Source organism: Nansenia antarctica, assembly GCF_963989245.1.
Source record: "Nansenia antarctica genome assembly, chromosome: 1".
NCBI classification, from domain to species: Eukaryota; Metazoa; Chordata; class Actinopteri; order Argentiniformes; family Microstomatidae; genus Nansenia; species Nansenia antarctica.
In genome coordinates, this window is record NC_137674.1 from 50,495,460 (window position 1) to 50,517,959 (window position 22,500).

Below are 22,500 nucleotides of genomic sequence, written 5' to 3' on the forward strand. Positions count from 1 at the left end.
TGACACTAAACCCAGAGTTGCTAAATGCGTGTGTGAATCTCCTCGTGTTAAACACTTGTGCATTGAAATAACCATAGCAACACGCAACCCTTTTAGCCATGCAAGTCGGTTAGCTAGCTAACCTGCTAGTGTGCTGTCGGGACTGAAAGCAACAAAATGATACACAAGAGGGAACATACACCAGGCAACACGAGGGACAAGAATACATTAAACATATTGTATATTTGACCTCATAACTAGTCAGCTGTAACTGTAACTGTTTGCCAGCAGCTAGCCATGACAATAAATGAGCTCCAGAGAAAACGCCATGGTCCAGTTGTGTGATTGGATGATAGCATTGCAGTTCACCCTGACCCCGTTTCACACCGACTACTTTTAGCACCGTTTTGGAGGGAATTCAGGGGCTCATCCCAAAAAGTCGGCGCTAACCCTGGTCTTCAGTCGGTGCTGTCCCACTTCCTGTAAGAAAGTGCACGAGTGAGCGTGTTGCTTCACCACCAGGCTCTCTTACCCTTTTTGTGAAAAGGTCTATAGAGGACATTATAAGAAAGATTATTATAAAAAATGTATATAAAGGTTAAGAATAGCAGCCATTGTTAGCTCGTCATTTCCTGGTAAATGCTGTATAAGTAATAGAAACAGTGCTGTACTAGCATGACTAATAGGTTCTGGCTGTGTGTATGTATAAATTAATTATGTTCTGGGGAATCGTTTCTGCAGGCCAAGGAAATAATATGGTCTGTGTGCATGTATTATCTGGCTATGTCAGCGTAAGATACATTAAAAAAACTGTGGATATGTTGTGTGAGAGCTACGTGAATGGCAAGATATGTGACTGACAACTCGCGTGACCGTTAGGCAGTATTACACATTAATTTAGAGTGCTTCAGGTTAGGCGTTCACTTCAGGGCACAGGCCAAGACGTTGACCCGACCTAGAGCTGAGCTGGGCCCCCCCTGTCTCAAAGGCTTGAAGCAGACCTGGATAGTGAACAGCAGCGTTTGAAGGACCGAACACACAAGGTTAGGCTCATGGTAAGTTGTCAGCAGAAGGTATTAGTAAATATTAGCATAAGCAACAACCAATTACCAAGAATTAGCACCAACCTCCTTATGCGTGTTTCGTATTTACCTGCCAGTATAGAGCTAGATAACACGTTCACACAGAACGTATCCTCTACAAGTAGTTTGTAGAAATGATCGCCCCAAACGTGTTAATTTGGAGACTCGGGGGGCATCAACATTGCTAAAGGAAAATCCAGGCAAATCCTGAAAATCCAGTCTCTCACGAGACTTGTCAAAAATAAGCCTTGATTTTCCTTTAGCAACGTTGATGGAATACCACCCTAGTGGTTGTTCATGCATGCGGTGGTAATCGGAGTGAAACAATACCAGTAAAAACAGAACATTGCTGACGTTGTTGCTAGCGTACCCTGACACTCACCCTACAGCTCCTGTCAACTTAGAGGGTTCACTGTCCGTCCTCCTCCCTGCTCTGTTGAGCACAGAGATCCTTCTTCTGCCTCTGTGGATCCATGCTTAGACCAAATAAACCGATCACAGAACAGTTGACCTCCTCTGGTCAACATCATATAGAGACATATCCCAGTTCACTGAGCTTAAACCTGGTAGAGTCTGTGTGTGTGTGTGTGTGTGTGTGTGTGTGTGTGTGTGTATGTAAAGTGTGTGTGTGCGTGCGTGCATGCGCCTTTGCCTGTGTGTGTGTCCATGTACTTGCGTGTTTGTTGGCGCGTGTGTTGACATACAGTATCTTAAACATTTATGATCATATTTTGAGCGCCACAGAACCGTCTCCTTTTAGCGCACTTAAAACATTTACATGTGTATCATTGTGTGTGTGTTCCTTTTGATCAGGGTGAATTATAGAGGAGTGTTCATGTTTTTGGCCATGTGAATCATTAATGACCCTCAGAGGCTTCCATACATGTCTCTCTCTATCTAATGCTCCTCCTCCCCTGCTAACTGTAGCACGCTACCGCGTCAGTCAGTCACACATCTCTTATTGATGGCCTGGGAGAGGAACACACACACACACACACACACACACACTCACACACACACACACACACACACACACACACACACACACACACACACTGAGTGTCAAATTATTGTTCCTCGCAAGCTCGGTCTTTGTGTCTAAGAGCTTGACCGATGTATTTTGATACCGTTGTTGAGCTTTTTACACTCAAGGTTACTGTACTGTTACCATGTGAACACGGTGGTGTAGTTGTATTGTCGGTAGAATCATAAAGCCTTTCTGACATTTTAGATCAGATTCAGATCAGATTCAATTTCATTGTCATTGATAGAGTACAAGTACAAAGCAGTTTGGCAACGAAATGCAGTTTGGCATCTGACCAGAGCTATAGTGCATAGTGCAAAAGCCATAACAGGAGATAGAGAACAGATATATGTACAGTGTGATATATACAGACAAGGGCGAAGATATACAGTTAAGATATACTGTATGCAGTATGATATGTACAGAACAAGGATATCAATATGCACAGTTAGGGTATATGTACAATGTGCAAAACAACTTGTCAATATCGGATATCAATTGTGATGAGATGTGTTTGTTATAAAACACATAACATTATAATGAAGTGAAACATAAATGAATTAAATCCAGCTTTCAGCCACCATGAATGTTTCACAAAGGCTAATTCCAGGCTGAATTATTCACCGTGGTCGACTTCAAGAGCTGTGGTATAATGTAGTAATGACCCTGGTACACTGTCGCCTGCTATTGGTTCATTACACATTCAGGACAAAGTCTTCCTGTTCCCGTTCTAGTGGGAGGTTGATAATGTATGTGTTACTGCCACACGTTCTCTCTCTACCGCCCGGCCATTTGGTTTTACATAAACAAACACAGAAACAAACAGCTCCTCTTGGGAGTGTGTGTGTGTGTGTGTGTGTGTGTGTGTGCGCGCGGCGTGTGTGTGTGTCTGTGCATGTATGTGTGTGTGTGTATGTGTGTGTGCACATGCACACACATGTGTGTCTGTGTGTGTGTGTGTGTGTGCGCGCGTGTGTATGTGACTTGCAGCCACAAAGACCCTCCACGTTACATAAGCCTGCCTCCTCTCGCCTCAAGGACGCCAGCGTTGCCTCTACAATGTCATCCTCCCACCTCTTCTGTCGATCTGTTTATTTCTCTCTTCTGTTTGTTTATCTGCCGGGGAGCCAGGGACCAGGCAGGGCGTAAGTGCCGCTCTGCAGCAAGCCAGAGCCCATCTCTAGTCTCCATCTCTCTGTTAGCAGTATGAAATGGCCAACATTAACGTGCTCGTACAGTAATGTAGGTAACCCGGTGTTTAAACAACGCATCAGGGAAGGAACGGTGGATCGGTGGTGGATGCGTGGAACAGAATGGAATGAGGACAAAGTGTTTGATAGCGTCGCTCATTCCGTTCCGTGCGTCACGATGAGCCTGTCTTCCGGTTTCTACCTCCGCCAGCCTCCCCCGGTGGGCCTCAGAACAGCACCGTGGTGTTAGTGAACACGAGACACAACTAAATGTAATCAAATGTCAGATGTCAAGACCGCATGTGATTGTTGTTCATTTGTTGGCGATCTGGCGGTAAAGACCATATCATTTAGCGTGCGTTGGGATCAAATGAACTGGAACATGATCAAAGCTTCTAATGACTTTCTTATTGATCTGTTAATGTGTGTGTGTGTGTGTGTGTGTGTGTAGGTGTGTGTGTGTGTGTGTGTGTGTGTTTGCGCTCGTGCTTGTGCCTGTGTGTGTGTGTGTGTGTCTGTGTGTGTGTGTGTGCGCGTGTGCGTGTGTCCGTGCGTTTGTGTGTGTGTGCATGTGCGCGCGCGTTCTTGTGCTTGTGCGCGTGCATGCGTGTGTGTGTGTGTGTGTGTGAACTTGGGGTGAACTTCCACACTGTAGGCCGACAGCACACACCAGAGAGTCATAAGGTAGCGTACACCTCATACTGGGGAGGGTGAGACAGAGAGGGAGTAGAGACACAACAGGCTCATTAAAACTGCATCCCTAACAAGCCTCCCTGGCTCCGTACGCCCGCTCCACTGCACAGGCTGCTCAGGAAGTAGTCCTGCCCCTGCCGAGGGCTACAGTCTGCTCAGGAAGTAGTCCTGCCCCTCAGAGACGCAGACACACGGTGTCTTTTCCGCCGGTTTACAGCTGGGAACGGATATGCATGTTCGTTCGGCTGGTACTTTGCTTGACCTGTGTCTTCCATACGCCTACTAGGAAGCGGCGCAAAACAAAATATGTAATGCTCGTTCCTGTTCAGTCAGGGATTCTGGAGTCCACGGTTAAGGATACGGGAGAGCGTAAGGAAGGCGTTTATTAATCCGTAGGGTGGGGGGGGTTGTACTGGATATCGCCTCCACAGTCCACAGTTGACAGAAGTGCCGCTGTTTTTAATATTCCTAAATGATATTCGGAGTAGATCTCATAGGCGTGTGTGCGTGCGCGTGCGTGTGTGTGTGCGTGTGCGTAGCCCTGCATGTGTGCGTGCACCAACGTGTGCGTCTTCCGCAGGGAACTCTGGGTATCTCTACCTGTTCTCCTGGGTAGACCAGGTGGAGCTGCTGCAGCTCCTCCAGCACCGCCCTCCTCCCTCTCTCTCCAGGGAGGCCAGAGACTATTTATACCCAGACGGCTGTCGTCGCTCCGGGGGGAGACGCCTGAGAAAACTCCCTCTCCGGTTCCTCAGGCGACTTCCGCGATGAACGCTCGCTAACGGCGACGACGACGCCTGTCACTTCCCGGCGACGTCTCGTAAAGGAGGGGGAAACGGTTCAAGATGGCCGTCGGACAGGCCTTCCTTCCTCCTCCTCCTTCCTTTCAGACGGACCGGCTGTCGTCCGCAGGGCGGGACCCGACCGGGCGGTAGAGATAGGAGGAGCTAGGATGATCTAGTACACACGGCCCCCCCCGATGCTATCGCTACGAGACTAGGAGGCGGAGGAAAACTTGAGGGTTTATATTGAGGGTATATATGATAACAGCGCAGAACAGACTCTATCTCAATGAGGCTAAAAACCGTGACAGATCATAACCCGCGCAAAGTAATAGCGGATGTAAAAATGTAATGATAGCGCGTAGATCTCATTTCAGCGAGGCCCACCTGGATGATATAAAAGTGACATCTATAGAGCGGTGATGCTGGACGCAGAAGTTGATCACATAGAACATATATACTATGTGGATAGTGTTTATTGGTGTCGTATTACCGGTACCGGCATCATCTTCATCATTTTCCATAACACCTCCTTATGTAACAGAGTGACACAGGAACATGTGCTCATGCATATGGAAGCGTGTTATTAGCGTGGGGATGTCGTCCGTAGCCAGAGTGTGAGTGTGTGTTCAGTGGGATGGCGTGGTGTGCGTGGGGTGTCGATGTGTCGAGTGTCACCCAACCTCCGGTCTTGTGACTCAGACGTCCAGAAACTTTCATGAATCAGATACGTAATAGTCAATGTTCCCGAGCTCCTCTCTCAGATGTTCAACACATCTCTCTCTCTCTCTCTCTCTCTCTCTCTCTCTCTCTCTCTCTCTCTCTCTCTCTCTCTCTCTCTCTCTCTGTCCTTCTCTCCGTTACACTCTCATATTTCTCTCCTCTCTGCTTCTGTTCTCTTGTTCCCACTCCCCCTACGCACTTACAGCATCCTGTGTGCGTGTGCGTGCATGCGACTGTGTGAGTGTGTGTGTGTGTGTGTGTGTAGCCCAGAAGTTAAATCGATGGTAAAGACTGATAGTGTGGTAATCAACATAATGCTGTTGTCTGCATGCTGTACCAGGCTAAACCAGACTATACCAGACTATACCAGACTATACCAGACTATACCAGACAGGCTGTACCAGGATAATCCATTTCATGGAATGAGGAATGAAATCCAAAACGTCTGTTTGATACCATTGGTCATTCTATTCCATGCATTACAATGAGCCCATCCTCTGATTTCTACCTCCACCAGCCTCTTCTAGCATACAGCACATATCTAGAACAATAACACAGAATTACAGTACAGAATTCACATACTAAAACATCAATTCATACACTATGTCATAAAGGTCAATGTGATTCCATTGAGGGACTAAAAGGAATGTCTCCTACAAGTTTCCATGTGGACATCTGTCCATGTGATCGACCTCAATGTCTTTGGACTGGTGGTTGAGAACAGCATGTCCTATTTTAGAGCCGCTATAGGTCAGATGGTCGCACCTTGGGCCAGCCAGCCAATGACAGCTAGCGTTCTTGGCGCGTGTCCAAGACGCTGCTCTCCTTCCTTCAGACGGCTGAATATCACACCGCTAATCCTCCTCTTTAATTAACCCGCATCGTCAGACATCATTCTGTCGTACACTCTCCAGGCCTGCTGGGTTTGCGTGTGTCAGAACATGTATGTGTATGTGCTCTCCATAAGTGATAGATAATAACACTGACATTGACATAGTCCTGTCCTTCATCTCTCTCTCTCTCTCTATCTCCCTCCCTCTCTCTCTCTTCATCTCTCTCTCTCTCTCCCTCTCTCTCTCTCTCTCTCTCTCTCTCTCTCTCTCTCTCTCTCTCTCTCTCTCTCTCTCTCCCCGTCTACTCCACTCTCTTTGAAGCGAAATTAAATCCTCCCGTCAGCGTTTTCACACCTCATCTCCCTTCCTGTCAGGATTTAATTTGCCCAGATCCTGTAGAAGACTGACAGAGGAGAGGAGACACTCATGGGCTTCCTCCTGCTCAATAAATTACCACCCTCACATCTGACCCTGTGTCAGGGTCATGGAACTGCATAGTCAGGGAAGCGGGGTGGGGTGTTCGGAAACAGACTTTCTCTTCTGATAAAACAGCGCACACAGACACACACACACACACACATAGGGAGGGGAGGGAAGGGAAGAGAAGGGAAGGGTAGAGGAGAGGAGAGGAGGGGAAATGAGAGGAGAAGAGAGGAGAGGAGAGGAGAGGAGAGAAGAGGAGAGGAGAGGAGAAGAGAGGAGAGGAGAGGAGAGGAGAGGAGAGGAGAGGAGAGGAGAGGAGAGGAGAGGAGAGGAGAGGAGAGGAGAGGAGAGGAGAAGAGAAGAGAAGAGAGGAGAGGAGAGGAGAGGAGCACAGAAAACCTTTTCAACCCAGCGTTAGATTCATCTCCTGATTCTAGGCGGTGGTCCTGCCTCCCAGCCTGGGCAGACAGATGAGAGTGTTTCTCACACAGCCCTGATTCATCTGTTTCTGTCCTACTTTCTTGTTTACTCACTTTCAGCATCAGTTGAATGCCCAGGCCCCACTAATGAGTCTGCGTTTTCTAGTCCTACTACATGATATAATATGAGAAAGGTGCTGGGTAATGAGGTTTATGCACAGTGTGGGGCCCTCTCGGGGGAGGCTGGGGGAGATAGAAATCGGATTATATATATTATAATACTTTTTTTAAGTGTAAGTTTGTCCCGTTCGCAACTTTTGTTTTCGCTGTGTACACAATGTTTATATGCCGTTATTCTTTGTACGTTCGTTTACAAAAGAAACATGTTGAAACTATTTCAGAGACTACTGTTTATTATTGTGTCTTCTTCTCCTCTCGGCTCTAACATGTGATCTATCTGCGTTGGGGTTAGACATTCAGCAATCCCACAATGTGTACGTGCGTGCGTGCACATGAGTGTGTGTGTGTCTGTGTGTGTTTTTGTGTGTGTCTGCGTTCGCCTGCATTTTCAGAAGAGACAGTCTGTTTTGGAACACCCCACCGTGACCCTGAGGTGGGGTCAGATGTGAGGGTAGTAATTTAGCGTGGATAAGAAGGTAATGAGCTGATGAGTGTCTCTCTCCTCTGTCAGTCTTCTACATCCATAAAGAGAGAGAGAGATAGAAATCGGAGGACAGGCTCATTGTAATGCAATGGAATGAGGAATGATATCAAACACGTGTTGGGAGCAGTGCTGGGTAATAATAGTCTAGGAACTTTACATCAATATTGCAATGTTCTGTAGATGGTTCAGTAACATTATTTAACTTGGAGACATCTTCAGGTTGGGCTTGTGTATTTATTCTGCCAGTGTCATGGTTAATGTCTTTATGTCATAGATGATGGTAAATATCACAACATAGTAGTCTCCAAATGATTATGTTTTGGGGAATTGTTTCTGCAGACCAAAAAAATACGGCCTGGGGCTTGTATTATCTTTTGACGTATGTTTAAGATACATCGCGAGTTACATGGATTACGACTTGCGTGGCGGTTAGGCAGTATTCAGCATTAACTTCGACGTGGTTAAGGTCAGGGTAAATTATCTGGGGAAGGCATTAGCAAATATTAGAACATAATCATTTGGAGACAAGGTTAAAATATCATGACCCAGTTCAAATAATTAATCCTCTCTCTCTACCCCCCCCCCTCTCTCTCTCTCCCTCTCTCTCTTTCTGCAGGTGTTTGAACTTGTCTTACAATGGAAAAACTGCTGGTGTGTCTGTTGGTAATAGGAATGGCAGTGAAGGCCCAGATCTGTCCCAAGCGCTGTGTCTGTCAGATACTCTCTCCTAACCTCGCCACCCTCTGTGCCAAGAAAGGCCTTCTCTTCGTGCCGCCCAACATCGACCGGCACACTGTGGAGCTCCGGCTGGCCGACAACTTTGTCACGAGCATCAAACGGAAAGACTTCGGCAACATGACGCGTCTGGTCGACCTCACGCTATCCCGGAACACCATCAGCTTCATCACGCCGCACGCGTTCGCCGACCTGGAGAACCTCCGCGCCCTGCATCTCAACAGCAACCGCCTCAATCGCATCACCAACGACACCTTCAGCGGCATGTCCAAGCTCCACCACCTGATCCTCAACAACAACCAGCTCACCGTCATCCACCTGGCGGCCTTCAACGACCTCCTGGCCCTGGAGGAGCTGGACATCTCCTACAACAACCTGGAGTCCATCCCCTGGGAGGCCATCCAGAGGATGACCAGCCTCCACACCCTGAGCCTGGACCACAACATGATCGACTACATCCCGGAAGGGACCTTCTCCAACCTCCAGAAGCTCAACCGCCTGGACGTCACCTCCAACAAGCTGCTGAAGCTCCCTCCGGACCCCTTGTTCCAGCGGGCGCAGGTCCTCGCCACCTCCGGGACCATGAGCGCCTCGTCCTTCCAGCTGAGCTTCGGGGGGAACCCCCTCCACTGCAACTGCGAGCTGCTCTGGCTGCGCCGGCTGAGCCGCGAGGACGACCTGGAGACGTGCGCCTCGCCCCAGCACCTCTCCGGACGCTACTTCTGGTCCATCCCCGAGGAGGAGTTCCTGTGCGAGCCGCCGCTCATCACACGCTACTCCCACGAGATGCGCGTGCTGGAGGGCCAGCGGGTGGCGCTGCGCTGCAAGGCCAGGGGGGACCCCGAGCCCGTCATCCACTGGATCTCCCCCGAGGGGAAGCTGGTGTCCAACTCGTCCAGGACGCTGGTGTACAACAACGGCACGCTGGACGTCCTGATAAGCACGGTGAAGGACACGGGCTCGTTCACCTGCATCTCCTCCAACCCGGCCGGAGAGGCCACACAGACGGTGGAGCTGGTGATCATCAAACTCCCTCACATCTCCAACAGCACCAACAACATCCAGGAGCCGGACCCCGGGTCCTCGGACATCTCCACCTCCACCAGGGCCGGGGCCAACGGGAGCAACAACACCGGAGACACCAAGACCAGCTTGGATAAGAGGGTGGTGATCGCAGAGGCCACCTCCTCCACTGCACTCATTAAGTTCAACTTCCAGAGGAATATCCCCGGGATACGCATGTTCCAGATACAGTACAACGGAAGCCTGGATGACTCGCTTGTTTACAGGTAAGACAACGCAATACAATGGCGACTCTTCTTTTTTTAACGCATTAACAAACTGGTATAGTTGTCTGATAACACGCTACTTACAATCGCAAATTACAATATATTTTTTAACATAATTATTTCATAGTTGTTCTTTAATGAGGAATTAGGGAACATTAGTGTGAACATGACATCATTAATTCTTTAACTACCACGATTGTGTTACCTTTGTTATTGCATTGTTACTACATGGGTAAGTGGGAAAAGGTAATCTAATAGTCTGTTTTTCGTTTACATTTGTATTTTTACGTTTTCATTTGTAATGGGCTGTATGGATTCAGGAACACTCAAATACCCTTACAGCCGGCGGCCTGAGACTGCAGATATCTCTTGTGTTTCTATTGGATACTGCTTACCATAACAAAGGACACTTAATCAGACTCAAGACAGGCCTTATGGATGCTGTACAACAGGGGAGGCTGGTGGAGGCAGAAATCAGAAATTCTCTTATACTGTATTCTATTGCATGCATTACATTGAGCACGTCCTCCAATTTCTACCTCCACCAGCCTCTCCTGGCATATGGTAATTTAAGCACTTTGATGTTGGCAACGAACGATAGCGAACAGCTGTGACACAGCAATGAAAGCAAGCTAAGCTGTAGACCAACATTTTTTTGAAAAAAGAACATACAACATGGGTGAGTGTGTCCTGCGCAGAGCTGTGTTGTCCATGTAGTCACTCTCGCTAGATTAGTGGTTTTGTGCTAGAGTCAATGTTCCCTACTGCGTGGTTATTGTCTTAGCACACAGCGTTGACATCAATTAAATGGAATGGAATTACAAACAGATAGATCATTTATATCAAAAACTAAAGCTATTATATTTGTTTCAGATCATCTGTTATCCCTCTGGAGTACGTACTGTACCCTAGATGGAGGCAGAGAGAGAGGGAGGGAGGGAGGGGAGGGAGGGAGGGAGGGAGCAGAGACGACCGTCTCACACTGATGATGTCACAGACGCTGATGTACTGTAAGATGGATCTACAGTTGTAATGGGGTTAGGGCCGATGAAAATTGAATTAATGTTTGTGACTAATCACTCGCTAGATTAGTGGTTTTGCACTCGATTCAGTGTTCCCTACTGCGTGGGTATTGTCTTAGCACACAGCGTTGATGTGAATTAAATAGAATGGAATTACAAACAAATACAGATCATTTATATCCCAAACCAGAGCTATTATATTTGTTTCAGATAATCTGTAATCCTTGAGCATCACTATTAGGCCCCTATGGAGTATGTACTGTACCCTAGATGAAGGGACCGGAGGGATGGAGGAAGGGAGGGAGGGAGGGAGGGAGAGGGGGAGGGAGGGAGGGAGGGAAGGTGGGAGGAAGGGAGGGGCGGAGGGAGCAGAGACGACCGAGAGACGACCATCTTAAACTGATGATGTCATAGACGTTGATCTACTACAAGGTGGATCTTCAGTTGTAATGGGGTTAGGGCCGATGAAAATGTAATTAAGGTTTGTGTATAGGATTGTCGGTTTGCAACGACTGCTCTTTATAACATGGCCGGGTCGGTTAAATCAATAGACCCAGAGCCTCGATAACGACAATTAGCTCGGACCGGGATGGGCCGGAGTGTAGTCTTCTCAGTGCATTAACAAATAAAACTGCCACTTTTTTGTGTTTGCCTAATAAAGAGGTGAATCAATGGCAGCTCTCTCCGTGCCTGTGCAGGCTTGGATAGAAATCAATTGTCCATCGAAAACAAAGTCTTTCTGTCTCTAAGTGTTGTGTTGTGTGTAGTTGCCTGGGTAGGGACTGGTGAACACTAGTCTTGTCCAGAGAGCTGGCAGATGGCTGGGGTGCCATTGTGTCAGGGGAGGCCGGTGGAGGTAGAAATTGGAGGATGGGCTCATTGTAATGCATGAAACGGAATGAAGAATGGTATCCAATGTTGGATGAGCCCCTTCTCCGATATCAGGCTTTACCAACCTTCAGTGTGTTGTGTGTTATTGTATCACTGGACCTGAGTGTTGTGTATACAGGGGCTGGCTAGCTTGGCCGGCTAGCTGTAGTATCATGTAGCTATATCAAAGTACATTGCCCTTTATGTCTCTAGGGGAGGTAAAACCATTGACCGTTGAGGATAGAATGTCTTCTGTCAATATAGAATGTCTTCCATCAATACACAGACCCTCAGTTAGAATGTCTTCTATCAATACAACCACAGAATCTATGGAATAATCGTTCACCAATATCTCCATACACAGACTCTCAGATACAATGTTTTCCATCAGTACATACACAGAACCTGAAACATGTCTTTCATCAATACTTACACAGACCCTCAAATAGAATATCTTCTATCGATACCTGCAGACCCTGCAGACCCTCAGATAGAATGTCTTCCATCAATACAGACCCTCAGATGGAACGTGATCTAGGGTTCAGTCGATACGTCCCTCAGGTACAGGCCTCCTCAGTACACGATTATCTCACCAGTGTCATCTTCCATCTGAGCAGATTCACCTGCGGTTGAATGCTGCGGTTTTTTAAAAGAATGCATCAAGCAAATTGTGCGTCGAGGCTTTTTATGGGCACACAAATCAGGAGAATGAGCCATCTTCCAAACGTTTCGGCGAGGGTCTGTTTGAGCCACGCCCCTCTCATGTGCTTAAGGCAGGAGAAGAGAAGCTTTATTCCAACCTAATGTCCCCAATTTCTATTTGATAGCCCAATAAACACATCCAGGCTAACATAACAATCTTATTGAAATTATAAATGATCTATGGGATTTTAAATGGGATCCACAGCAAAGGGAGGTCCATTAGATTGTTATGGAGTGAGATTTAGATGAGTTTGCAGAATAGCAGTGTGTTGGGTCGCTGGTGTGTGTGTGTGTGTGTGTGTGTGTGTGTGTGTGTTCTTCCCTGTGTCTCCCCACCTCGAACCATTACTGTGGTACTTCACCATCTGCCTGACGGCGGGGGTCAGGAGGTCAGACATTGCAGTCTCTCTGTTTGTGACAAACCGCTATGGTAATTGTTGTTGTTGTTGTTGTTGGTAAATAACCCAGTTGAAGTGGTGCTCTTTACTTGTTTATTGAGCTCTTGTCTTTTACGTTCTAAAAGATAGTTTCTCAGGCCGAGACAAAGCCAAGTGCTACATCTGTGTGTTTCCCCAAAACAGATGATGTCTGCTCCCAGACTGAAATGCATTTTCAATGGAAATTCTACTTAGAAAGTGTGGTTTTGGCCTTTTAAAACGTGTTTGTTGTAGTCTGGGAAACTGCCTCGCCTCCGCAGAACGATTTCCCTGACAAAGTTCAGCACGTCGGGAGGAAGCCACTTCTCGTGATTGCCCATGGCAAAGTTCTCTACATGGGAGAATTAGATTAGTGTAACTGCTCTGGCAATAACAATCAGTAGGCTATGGTCTTCAGTGGCGCAAAACAGCAATCAAAAGGGCACCAAGAAACATTTCATTTCATGGCTCTCAGGGAGGGTGAACATCAAGAAGGTTTATGTTCAGTGATATTCTTCAAAAGTGTTCGCTTCTTTTTTACACAGATGAACATGTTTGTTTAATCAATGCTTTGAATGGGCAGTCAAGCATTCAACAAAGAGCAAAGTGGTGTCCCCGACACTTTTTCAACGCAGCTGATGGATGGGAGTGGAGAAAAAACGCTCTTTAAAATACATAGACGTATATACATATAAATACATCAACTCTTATATATAACTTGTAACTCTTATATATTGCAGCGCTTGTTGTTAGTTTGGGGTGGGTTTTTCTTTGTCGTTGTCCGGTTTTGTACACTTTTCTGTTGTTGTCTTGTTTTGTTGTGTATCTGTTAAAATGTAAACATTTATTTAAAAATGTCAATTAAAAATAAATAATCTGATATGAATGCAACGACCAACGATCCAGGAGATCAAAACAATAGTTTTAACCATGTTTTTTAAGCTATACAGTGTTTGCTTACAATTACATTGTTTACAATCAATGGGGTTATGAAACAAGCATCTATAAGTCATATTCTATCTATAAGTCATATTCTATCTATAAGTTATAGTCTATCTATAAGTAATGTTCTTCAAGAATCAATGGTTATACCTCATTAATTAAAAGGTAAAAACAATGGATGTACCAATCCCAGACTGCCCCCTTTATGCTTGATCCCTTTGCTTTGCAAAATATGAATGCAGCTTTACATGGTCCTTTAAAACACCCACAACCCTAACCTCAACGTGTTTGATACCATTTCTCATTCCATTCCATGCATAACAATGAGACCATCCTCCAATTTCTACCTCCACCAGCTGAATAGTGTAACCGCAGCCACGTTAATTTGCTAATAATTAAACATTATAATGCGGTAGAAAACACCAGAGGTCAAACAGTGTTCAGAGGCCTCCATTATTATTCATGGCTTAATTTAAATTGTTTATACTGGATTATATTGCACACATACATACCAAAACACTGTGACTCTAGCAAAGAGTTTCTGGCTCTTTTGGTTTATGAAATTTAATTTGTTTTGGTTTATGAAATCTCAAGTATCATTACTCATCTAAAGTATACAGCTCTGTATGTAAACAATGTTTACACCGGTTTTCCAATCTCCCTGAAACCCAGATGAACCACTGTTTTTGTGCTTTTGTTCGAATAATGAGATATGGAAATACTCCATAACTCATTAACTGGGCTCGTATGAAGAATGAGGGAGATCATTTGTTAGACTCAAGCTCATCATGAACACTTGATGAGAAAACATTTTCTGAAAGACATGATCTGCAATCCCTAATTGCATTGTTATACATCAAACATGTTGTATAATAAGCTGTATTGTATTACTTAAACAATTCATAGGCTCAATATTGACATATCTCTCTCTCTCTCCCTCTCTCTCTCTCCACCCAGAATGATCCCCCCCACCAGTAAAAACTTCCTGGTCAACAACCTGGCGGCAGGAACCAGCTACGACCTGTGTGTCCTGGCCATCTACGACGACGGCATCACCTCCCTGACCGCCACGCGGGTGGTCGGCTGCGTCCAGTTCACCACCGAGTCCGAGTACCTCCGCTGCCACTTCATGCAGTCCCAGTTCCTGGGCGGCACCATGATCATCATCATCGGCGGCATCATCGTGGCGTCCGTCCTCGTCTTCATCATCATCCTCATGATCCGCTACAAGGTCTGCAACGCCGGCGGGGGGGAGGGAGGGAAAGGCGGTGGTGGGGGGGGAGGGGCCGTGGTGTCCAACGTCCACTCCCAGACCAACGGGGCACAGGGCTGCTCCGTCACCCCCTCCTCCTCCAAGCAGGCCGTGGCGGGGGGCGGGGGGCCGGAGGACGGGGGCGGCGGGGGGGAGTGTCACAAGGGCGGGGCGGGCGGGGCATTTGGAGCCGACACGCTGACCCACTCCTCAGAGACCGACTGCTCCACCGCCACCTCCCTGGTCAGCCCCGGCCGGGCCTCCTCCTCAGCCCCCCCAGCCTCCACGGGCTCGCTCAAGCCCAAACGCAAACCGCCCGCGCCCAAGCCCTCCTCGGCCTCGGCCTCCGCCGTTGTCACGGCAACCACCTCCCCGGTCGAGACCAAGTTAGAGCCCCTCCACCCCTTCCCCAACAACAACGCCGCCGCCGCCAACGCCGCCGAGAACCAGAACACCAACCGAAACAACTCCACCGCCCTCCAGCAGCCACCGCCCTCCTCCTCCTCCGCCCCCCCCCACCTCCACCCCGCCCGCTCCCCCCTCCGCTCCTCCTCCTCGCGCATCAAGGACACACCAATCTTGAGACGCGCCCACCCCCGGCCCTCCGCCGCTAAGTACATGACGCTCCCCGTGGAGGGGATGCGGGCCAAGCGGAGGTACTCCCTCAACGAGGACCTGGCCAAGCACCAGTGCTTCATAGGGGCTCACAAGCTGGGTTCCATGTGGTCCAAGAGGAGCATGTCTATGAACGGGATGGCCCTCAGGAAGGAGGCTGGGGACACTGACAATGGCAAGACCCCCTTCTCTAGTTCAGAGTGGATTCTAGAAAGCACCGTTTGATGGAATGTGTCCATTGGACTGTGTCTAAATCTGTGCGACGGAATGTGTGAGAGTGATTAAAAGTGTGTCTGCATGTGTGTGTGTGTGTGTGTGTGACTCAACGAGTGGGCCAGTTTGTTACGTGACTAAAAGTCGAAGTGCGTGTGTGTGTAACAGAAAGTGTGTGTGCGTGTGTGTATGTGTGTGTGACTGAAGGTCTGTGTGTGTGTTGGTGTGAGTGTGTGTACAGTATGGGCGAGCACATCTGTTTTTGAAGCGTTTTTTGTTATTTTTCTCCTGAGACCTTTTTGGTTCCGTTTACATTCTTTATCAAAAGCCCAACATCCTGTGGTGGATGCTTGCCTTGTAGGAACCAGAGTTGCGGCTCTGAGGAGGAGGAGGGAGGTTCTCTAGAGTTCTGAGGAGGAGGAGGGAGGTTCTCTAAAGTTCTGAAGAGGAGGAGGGAGGTTCTCTAGAGTTCTGCGGAGGAGGGAGGTTCTCTAAAGTTCTGAGGAGGAGGAGGGAGGTTCTCTAGGGGTCTGAGGAGGAGGGAGGTTCTCTAGGGGTCTGAGGAGGAGGGAGGTTCTCTAGAGTTCTGAGGAGGAGGGTGGTTCTCTAGAGTTCTGAGGAGGAGGAGGGAGGTTCTCTAGGGGTCTGAGGAGGAGGGAGGTTCTCTAGAGTTCTGAGGAGGAGGAGGGAGGTTCTCTGAAGTTTTAAGGAGGAGGAAGGAGGTTCTCTAGAGGTCTGAGGAGGAGGAGGGAGGTTCTCCAGGGGTCTGAGGAAGAGGGAGGTTATCCAGGGGTCTGAGGAGGAGGAGGAGGTTCTCTAGAGTTCTAAGGAGGAGGGAGGTTCTCTATAGTTCTAAGGAAGAGGGAGGTTCTCTAGAGGTCTGAGGAGGAGGAGGGAAGTTCTCTAGAGGTCTGAGGAGGAGGGAGGTTATCCAGGGGTCTGAGGAGGAGGAGGTTCTCTATAGTTCTAAGGAGGAGGGAGGTTCTCTAGGGGTCTGAGGAGGAGGAGGGAGGTTCTCCAGCTCTCCATCAGCTCTGGCTGTCTCATACCTATACAACAACAAAAAAGGGGATCAAAAAATGACCAGAAAATAAAAACACCCATTCATCTATCCACCAGCCCATCATCCCCTCTTCAACTTATACATACCCCCCCCCCCCCCCCCCCGGGTTGATACCATCATGGCAAGAGAAAAGCATTGGTGCCTTTCCTCTGCATAACAGTTGTCCTCTTGCCAGCGGAACCTACTGGATTACAGCCCTGAGACACGGGGGCACATGGGATCAAGAGGAACTGGAGAGATTTCACACAAAGCCTTTCTATTCAAGGAAATAAGAACATTTCCTACATATAGAGACAAGACGAACAAACAACAAACAGACAAACAGATATCAAAGACTTGTAACGGGACCTCTTATGAAATTGATATTTTTTAAAGGACAACCCCATCCCAGCGTTTCCCAGTGACATTGGTATTGCCTTGGTTGTAAGGCAGAGAAACCCCCCTGTACAGATGCAACAACATCAGATGTGTTGTTATGTTGTGTAAAATAAAAATGAAAAATGAAAGTATACTTTAATGGTGTTGTGTTGGTAAATACCCTGTATATTCACATGTCCACCCAGAAATAGGCCTATACTGTATATCAGAGGAGGTTGGTGGAGGTAAAAATCGGAGGACAGGCTCATTGTAATGCATTGATACCATTTCTCATTTCATTCCATGCATTACAATGAGCCCGTCCTGTGATGTCTACGCCCACCAACCTCCCCTGCTGTATAATCACCAGTACAGACCCTGATAAACACTCACTAAGAGCGCTTTCACACCTACGTCTTTACTGCGGACTTAGCAAACGTTTCGCTCAGTTCAGATCACTTAGACAGGTGTGAAAACTCCATCTGAACTTGGTTTTGCACCAAACAAGCAAAACATAGATTGGCAAAAAAGGATGGTCCCGGTTCTCTTCCATTCAAACCATGGTGCGGTCCGGACCAATAACAGGAAATAAACTATTTGTGGGTAAACATTTGGCGGATGTTGTTGATGTTAGCAAAAAGAGAATGCAGGTAGCAGACAGCGAGGAAAAAGACAACAAGCTGTAGAAAATGAGTCAGGGACTCAAATGGAGTGATGAAGAGGTCAAATACCTCTTGGAAATATGGGGGGACGACTTTATAAAAGAACAGCTGGAGAAAACACCCAAACCAGTGAGCAGTGTCACGTAAAAGTAAAAAAAAAAAAAAAAAACTCAGGCAACAGTATATCAAGGTGCACGATGTCCCCCAAGGACAAGTGGCAGCTTGGGGGGTGAGAAGGACATAATCTCTATTCATTCATACAGATGACCCAGACAGTGGCGAGCGACTAAATGATTATGTAGGCCTATGCCCCTATGCCCCTTCATTTACGTAAGAATATGTTTTTGTTGTGACTGGGTGTCCTTTTCATCACCATTGGACTTAAGTAGTTGGCTTTTTTAGCAGATCAACGGACAACAGGTAGCTTCTACAGAACAGCACAGTCCTTATGTTCAGCCTGTATGAGAAGTATTTTTCAATTCAGTGATAACAAAAACCGTCTGTACTTAGCTGTGAGTCTACGATGAATGATGCAAGGGTGAAGCTGTAGATAAACAGCACACAGTCTATACAGGGGGTCATATCTCTCTGTTTCCTCAAAGTGCTGTTGCTGATAGGAACACCAATAATAAAGTAATAACAACTGTTACGTCCCCAAATAATATCATGGGATTATGGGAGTAACGATATAATGAACAGACAAAGAAGCAGAGGCGGACGGGAGAACATAAAGACAAATAACTTAAAAATTAACAGGTTTCTGAGAAACTCTTAACATAAAACTACTTTCAAAATCAGGGAGAAAGCGCCATACTATGTAACAAGGTAGAAAACTAATTAAAGTAAGGCCACAACACAACATCAACAGACACACTCAGTTTAGAAGAGGGAGTCAAGGTTACCGAACCCGATATACACTACAAATTGTAACTTTAGCTGACTATCAACTAACACACACAGGAACACACTAGCTTTAGCTGACTATCAACTAACACTTGAGTTGAGGGGAGATGAGGGGGGATGGCATCCCCCCTGAAATTAAAACGGTCAAAATCATCCCCCTTCTAAAACTGCCAACCCCCCTTTCCATCCCTTATGTCATTTTCTCAATGAACGTGGTATTACTGCTATTTCAACATTTAGTTTTGCGCATATTGAGTAAAATACTGTGGGCGAGGGGGCACGCACACATGCAATGACATTTTTACCAAGTCACTGACACTGAAGTCACTGATGCTGTGGGGATGCTAAAATCGTCCCCATATGATAAAATCCACCATCCCCCCTGATTTTCTTTTACAGCTTGAGTACTGCTATCAACTAACACACAGAGGAACACATTAGCTTTAGCTGACTATCAACTAACACACAGAGGAACACACTAGCTTAAGCTGACTATCAACTAACACACACAGGAACACACTAGCCTTAGCTGACTATCAACTAACACACACAGGAACACACACGCCTTAGCTGACGGTCAACCACATGCACACAACTCTACAAGTAGCCCACTGGCCCACTGGCACCATCTGTTTTTTATTTTATTTTTTATTTGTTTTTAACCTTTATTTATACAGGTAAGAAACACAATGAGCCCCAAGGGCTCATTTTCAAGTGTGACCTGTTCACAGGCATACAACATCCACCACAAACAAATACAATACAATGTTAGTTCCACCCGGCCTTTATCCTCCATCTTTGATGAGCGAGTGAGTACAGGTTGAGGTTTGCTGACTTAGGCCATCACCATGGCGATAGGAAGGGGGGAAGGGCGATAACCTGGGGAGAGACACTGGGAATAACAAGAACACACACACAACCACCCTACGGCCGTAACAGCAACAACGCTGTAACACAAAGCCAATGCTGCATTGTTGTGAAGTGTGGGATTTGATATAGCGTGCAATTTGTTTGTTGAACCCCTGCTTAATGTATTACCAATGAGCGAACGATCCTGCATCAGGACATGGTTCTGTTTAGAACTGTGTTATGCTTGCAATTGAGGAATGCCAAACAAACCGGACCAAATGAAAAAAAATACAACGTAACAACCAAGCGAACTTAAGCAAACAATGTAGATGTGAAAGCACCCAGACCTGCTCAATGAATGAATGAATGAATGGTCTTTATTGTCATTAATGCAGTACAGGTACCATACAACGAAATTTAGGAGGGGGGGCTCCCCTGGTGCTTGGAAAAAAGACTAAAAAACAAGAGGTCCAAGGGTAAAATAAAAAAGGGAAAAGAGCTGGTTTACATAAATAAAGGTACACTATCTACTATATACTATACTACTATACTATACAATAAAACACTGTGCTGTACTCTATGCTATGCTATAAATATCCTAACTTTTTCCTGTATCTGAACCTTATGCACACAAGGGTTGTCATATTGCACATAGTATTATTGCACATTCATTTAAAGTGTCGCAGTTAGCAGGTTTGAAATGTTCACAGTTGTATTTCAATATTGCACTTATGTTTACAATCTAGTAGCTGCCATCAAATTGTCTAGATTGTCCAGGGCCTAGAACCTAGGTCTTTGCTGTGTTCAGGGCCTGAATGGCCCTAGGGTAGAACACTACGGTTCTATCAGACCTGACATCACTAAGGTTCTACCAGACCTGACAACAATAAGGTTCTACCAGACCTGACCATCACTAGGGTTCTACCAGACCTGACCATCACTAAGGTTCTACCAGACCTGACCATCACTAAGGTTCTACCAGACTTGACCATCACTAAGGTTCTACCAGACCTGACCATCACTAAGGTTCTACCAGACCTGACCAACACTAAGGTTCTATCATACCTGACCATCACTAAGGTTCTATCAGACTTGACCATCACTAAGGTTCTATCAGACCTGACCATCATTAAGGTTCTACCAGACTTGACCATCACTAGGGTTCTACCAGACCTGACCATCACTAAGGTTCTACCAGACCTGACCAACAATAAGGTTCTATCATACCTGACCATCATTAAGGTTCTACCAGACCTGACAACACTAAGGTTCTACCAGACCTGACCAACAATAAGGTTCTATCAGACCTGACCATCATTAAGGTTCTACCAGACTTGACCATCACTAAGGTTCTATCAGACCTGACCATCATTAAGGTTCTACCAGACCTGACCAACACTAAGGTTCTATCAGACTTGACCATCACTAAGGTTCTATCAGACCTGACCATCATTAAGGTTCTATCAGACCTGACCATCACTAAGGTTCTATCAGACCTGACCATCATTAAGGTTCTACCAGACCTGACAACACTGTGGCAGGTAGCGTAGTGGCAGGTAGCCTAGGGGGGTGGTAGGTAGTTTAGGGGGGTGGTAGGTAGTCTAGTGGGGTGGCAGGTAGCCTAGCCTAGTAGGTAGCCTAGTGACAGGTAGCCTAGTGGCAGGTAGCCTAGGGGGGTAGCAGGTAGCCTAGGTGGGTGGTAGGTAGCCTAAGTGAGTGGCAGGTAGTCTAGTGGGGTGGTAGGTAGCCTAGGGGGTTGGTAGGTAGTCTAGTGACAGGTAGTCTAGTGGCAGGCAGCCTAGGGGGGTAGCAGGTAGCCTAGGGGGTTGGTAGGTGCCTAGGGGGTTGGTAGGTAGCCTAGGGGAGTGGTAGGTAGCCTAGGTGGGCGGCAGGTAGTCTAGTGGGGTGGCACGTAGCCTAGGTGGGTGGCAGATAGCCTAGAGGCAGGTAGCCTAGGGGGGTAGCAGGTAGTCTAGGGGGTTGGTAGGTAGCTTAGGGGGTTGGTAGGTAGCCTAGGGGGGTGGTTGGTAGCCTAGGTGGGCGGCAGGTAGTCTAGTGGGGTGGCAGGTAGCCTAGGTGGGCGGCAGGTAGCCTAGAGGCAGGTAGCCTAGGGGGGTAGCAGGTAGTCTAGTGGGGTGGTAGGTAGCCTAGGTGGGCGGCAGGTAGCCTAGAGGCAGGTAGCTTAGGGGGGTAGCAGGTAGTCTAGTGGGGTGGTAGGTAGCCTAGGTGGGCGGCAGGTAGCCTAGAGGCAGGTAGCCTAGAGGCAGCCTAGGGGGGCGGCAGGTTGCCTAGAGGCAGGTAGCCTAGAGGTTAGAGAGGCCGGCCAGCAATCGGTAGGTCGCTGGATTGATCCCCGCCTCAGGAGGGAGCCGGATGTGAGCTGGTGACTGGAGGGTTGCTGGCATCATATCTAAGGTGCCTGCCACTGCTGTCGTGCCCTTTAGCAAGGCACTTAACCCCTAATTGCTCCAGGGGGCACTGACAATGACTGACCCTGTGCCCAGAGCAAAAAATACATTTCGTTGTGCAATGACAATAAAATGTAATCTATCTCAATCCCTTTTAGATAAATAGAGGGTCTGTAGGGTCACAAACACACGCACGCACGCACGCACACACGCACACTCACACACACACACACACCAGACAAGCAGCGATATCAGTCAACACACATGAAGGATTGATTCCTGGGTTGGACTGTGGGGCGGCTGTGGCGCAGGAGGTAGAGTCGGTGTCTAATAATCGCAAGGTTGGCAGATCGGCGGTTCGAGCCCCGACTGGCCACATGTCGAAGTGTC

At 47.3% G+C, this 22,500-nt stretch overlaps 1 protein-coding gene across 1 annotated transcript; it reads left to right on the forward strand.

The window, feature by feature from the left end:
- Window positions 1-8,448: 8,448 nt before the first annotated feature.
- lrfn5a (leucine rich repeat and fibronectin type III domain containing 5a) lies at window positions 8,449-15,880 on the forward strand (the record flags this gene model as incomplete). Its single annotated transcript, XM_080549043.1, has 2 exons — window positions 8,449-9,836; window positions 14,746-15,880. The coding sequence occupies 2 exons, from the start codon at window positions 8,449-8,451 to the stop codon at window positions 15,878-15,880; spliced, it is 2,523 nt and encodes an 840-aa protein (XP_080405169.1).
- Window positions 15,881-22,500: the final 6,620 nt, after the last annotated feature.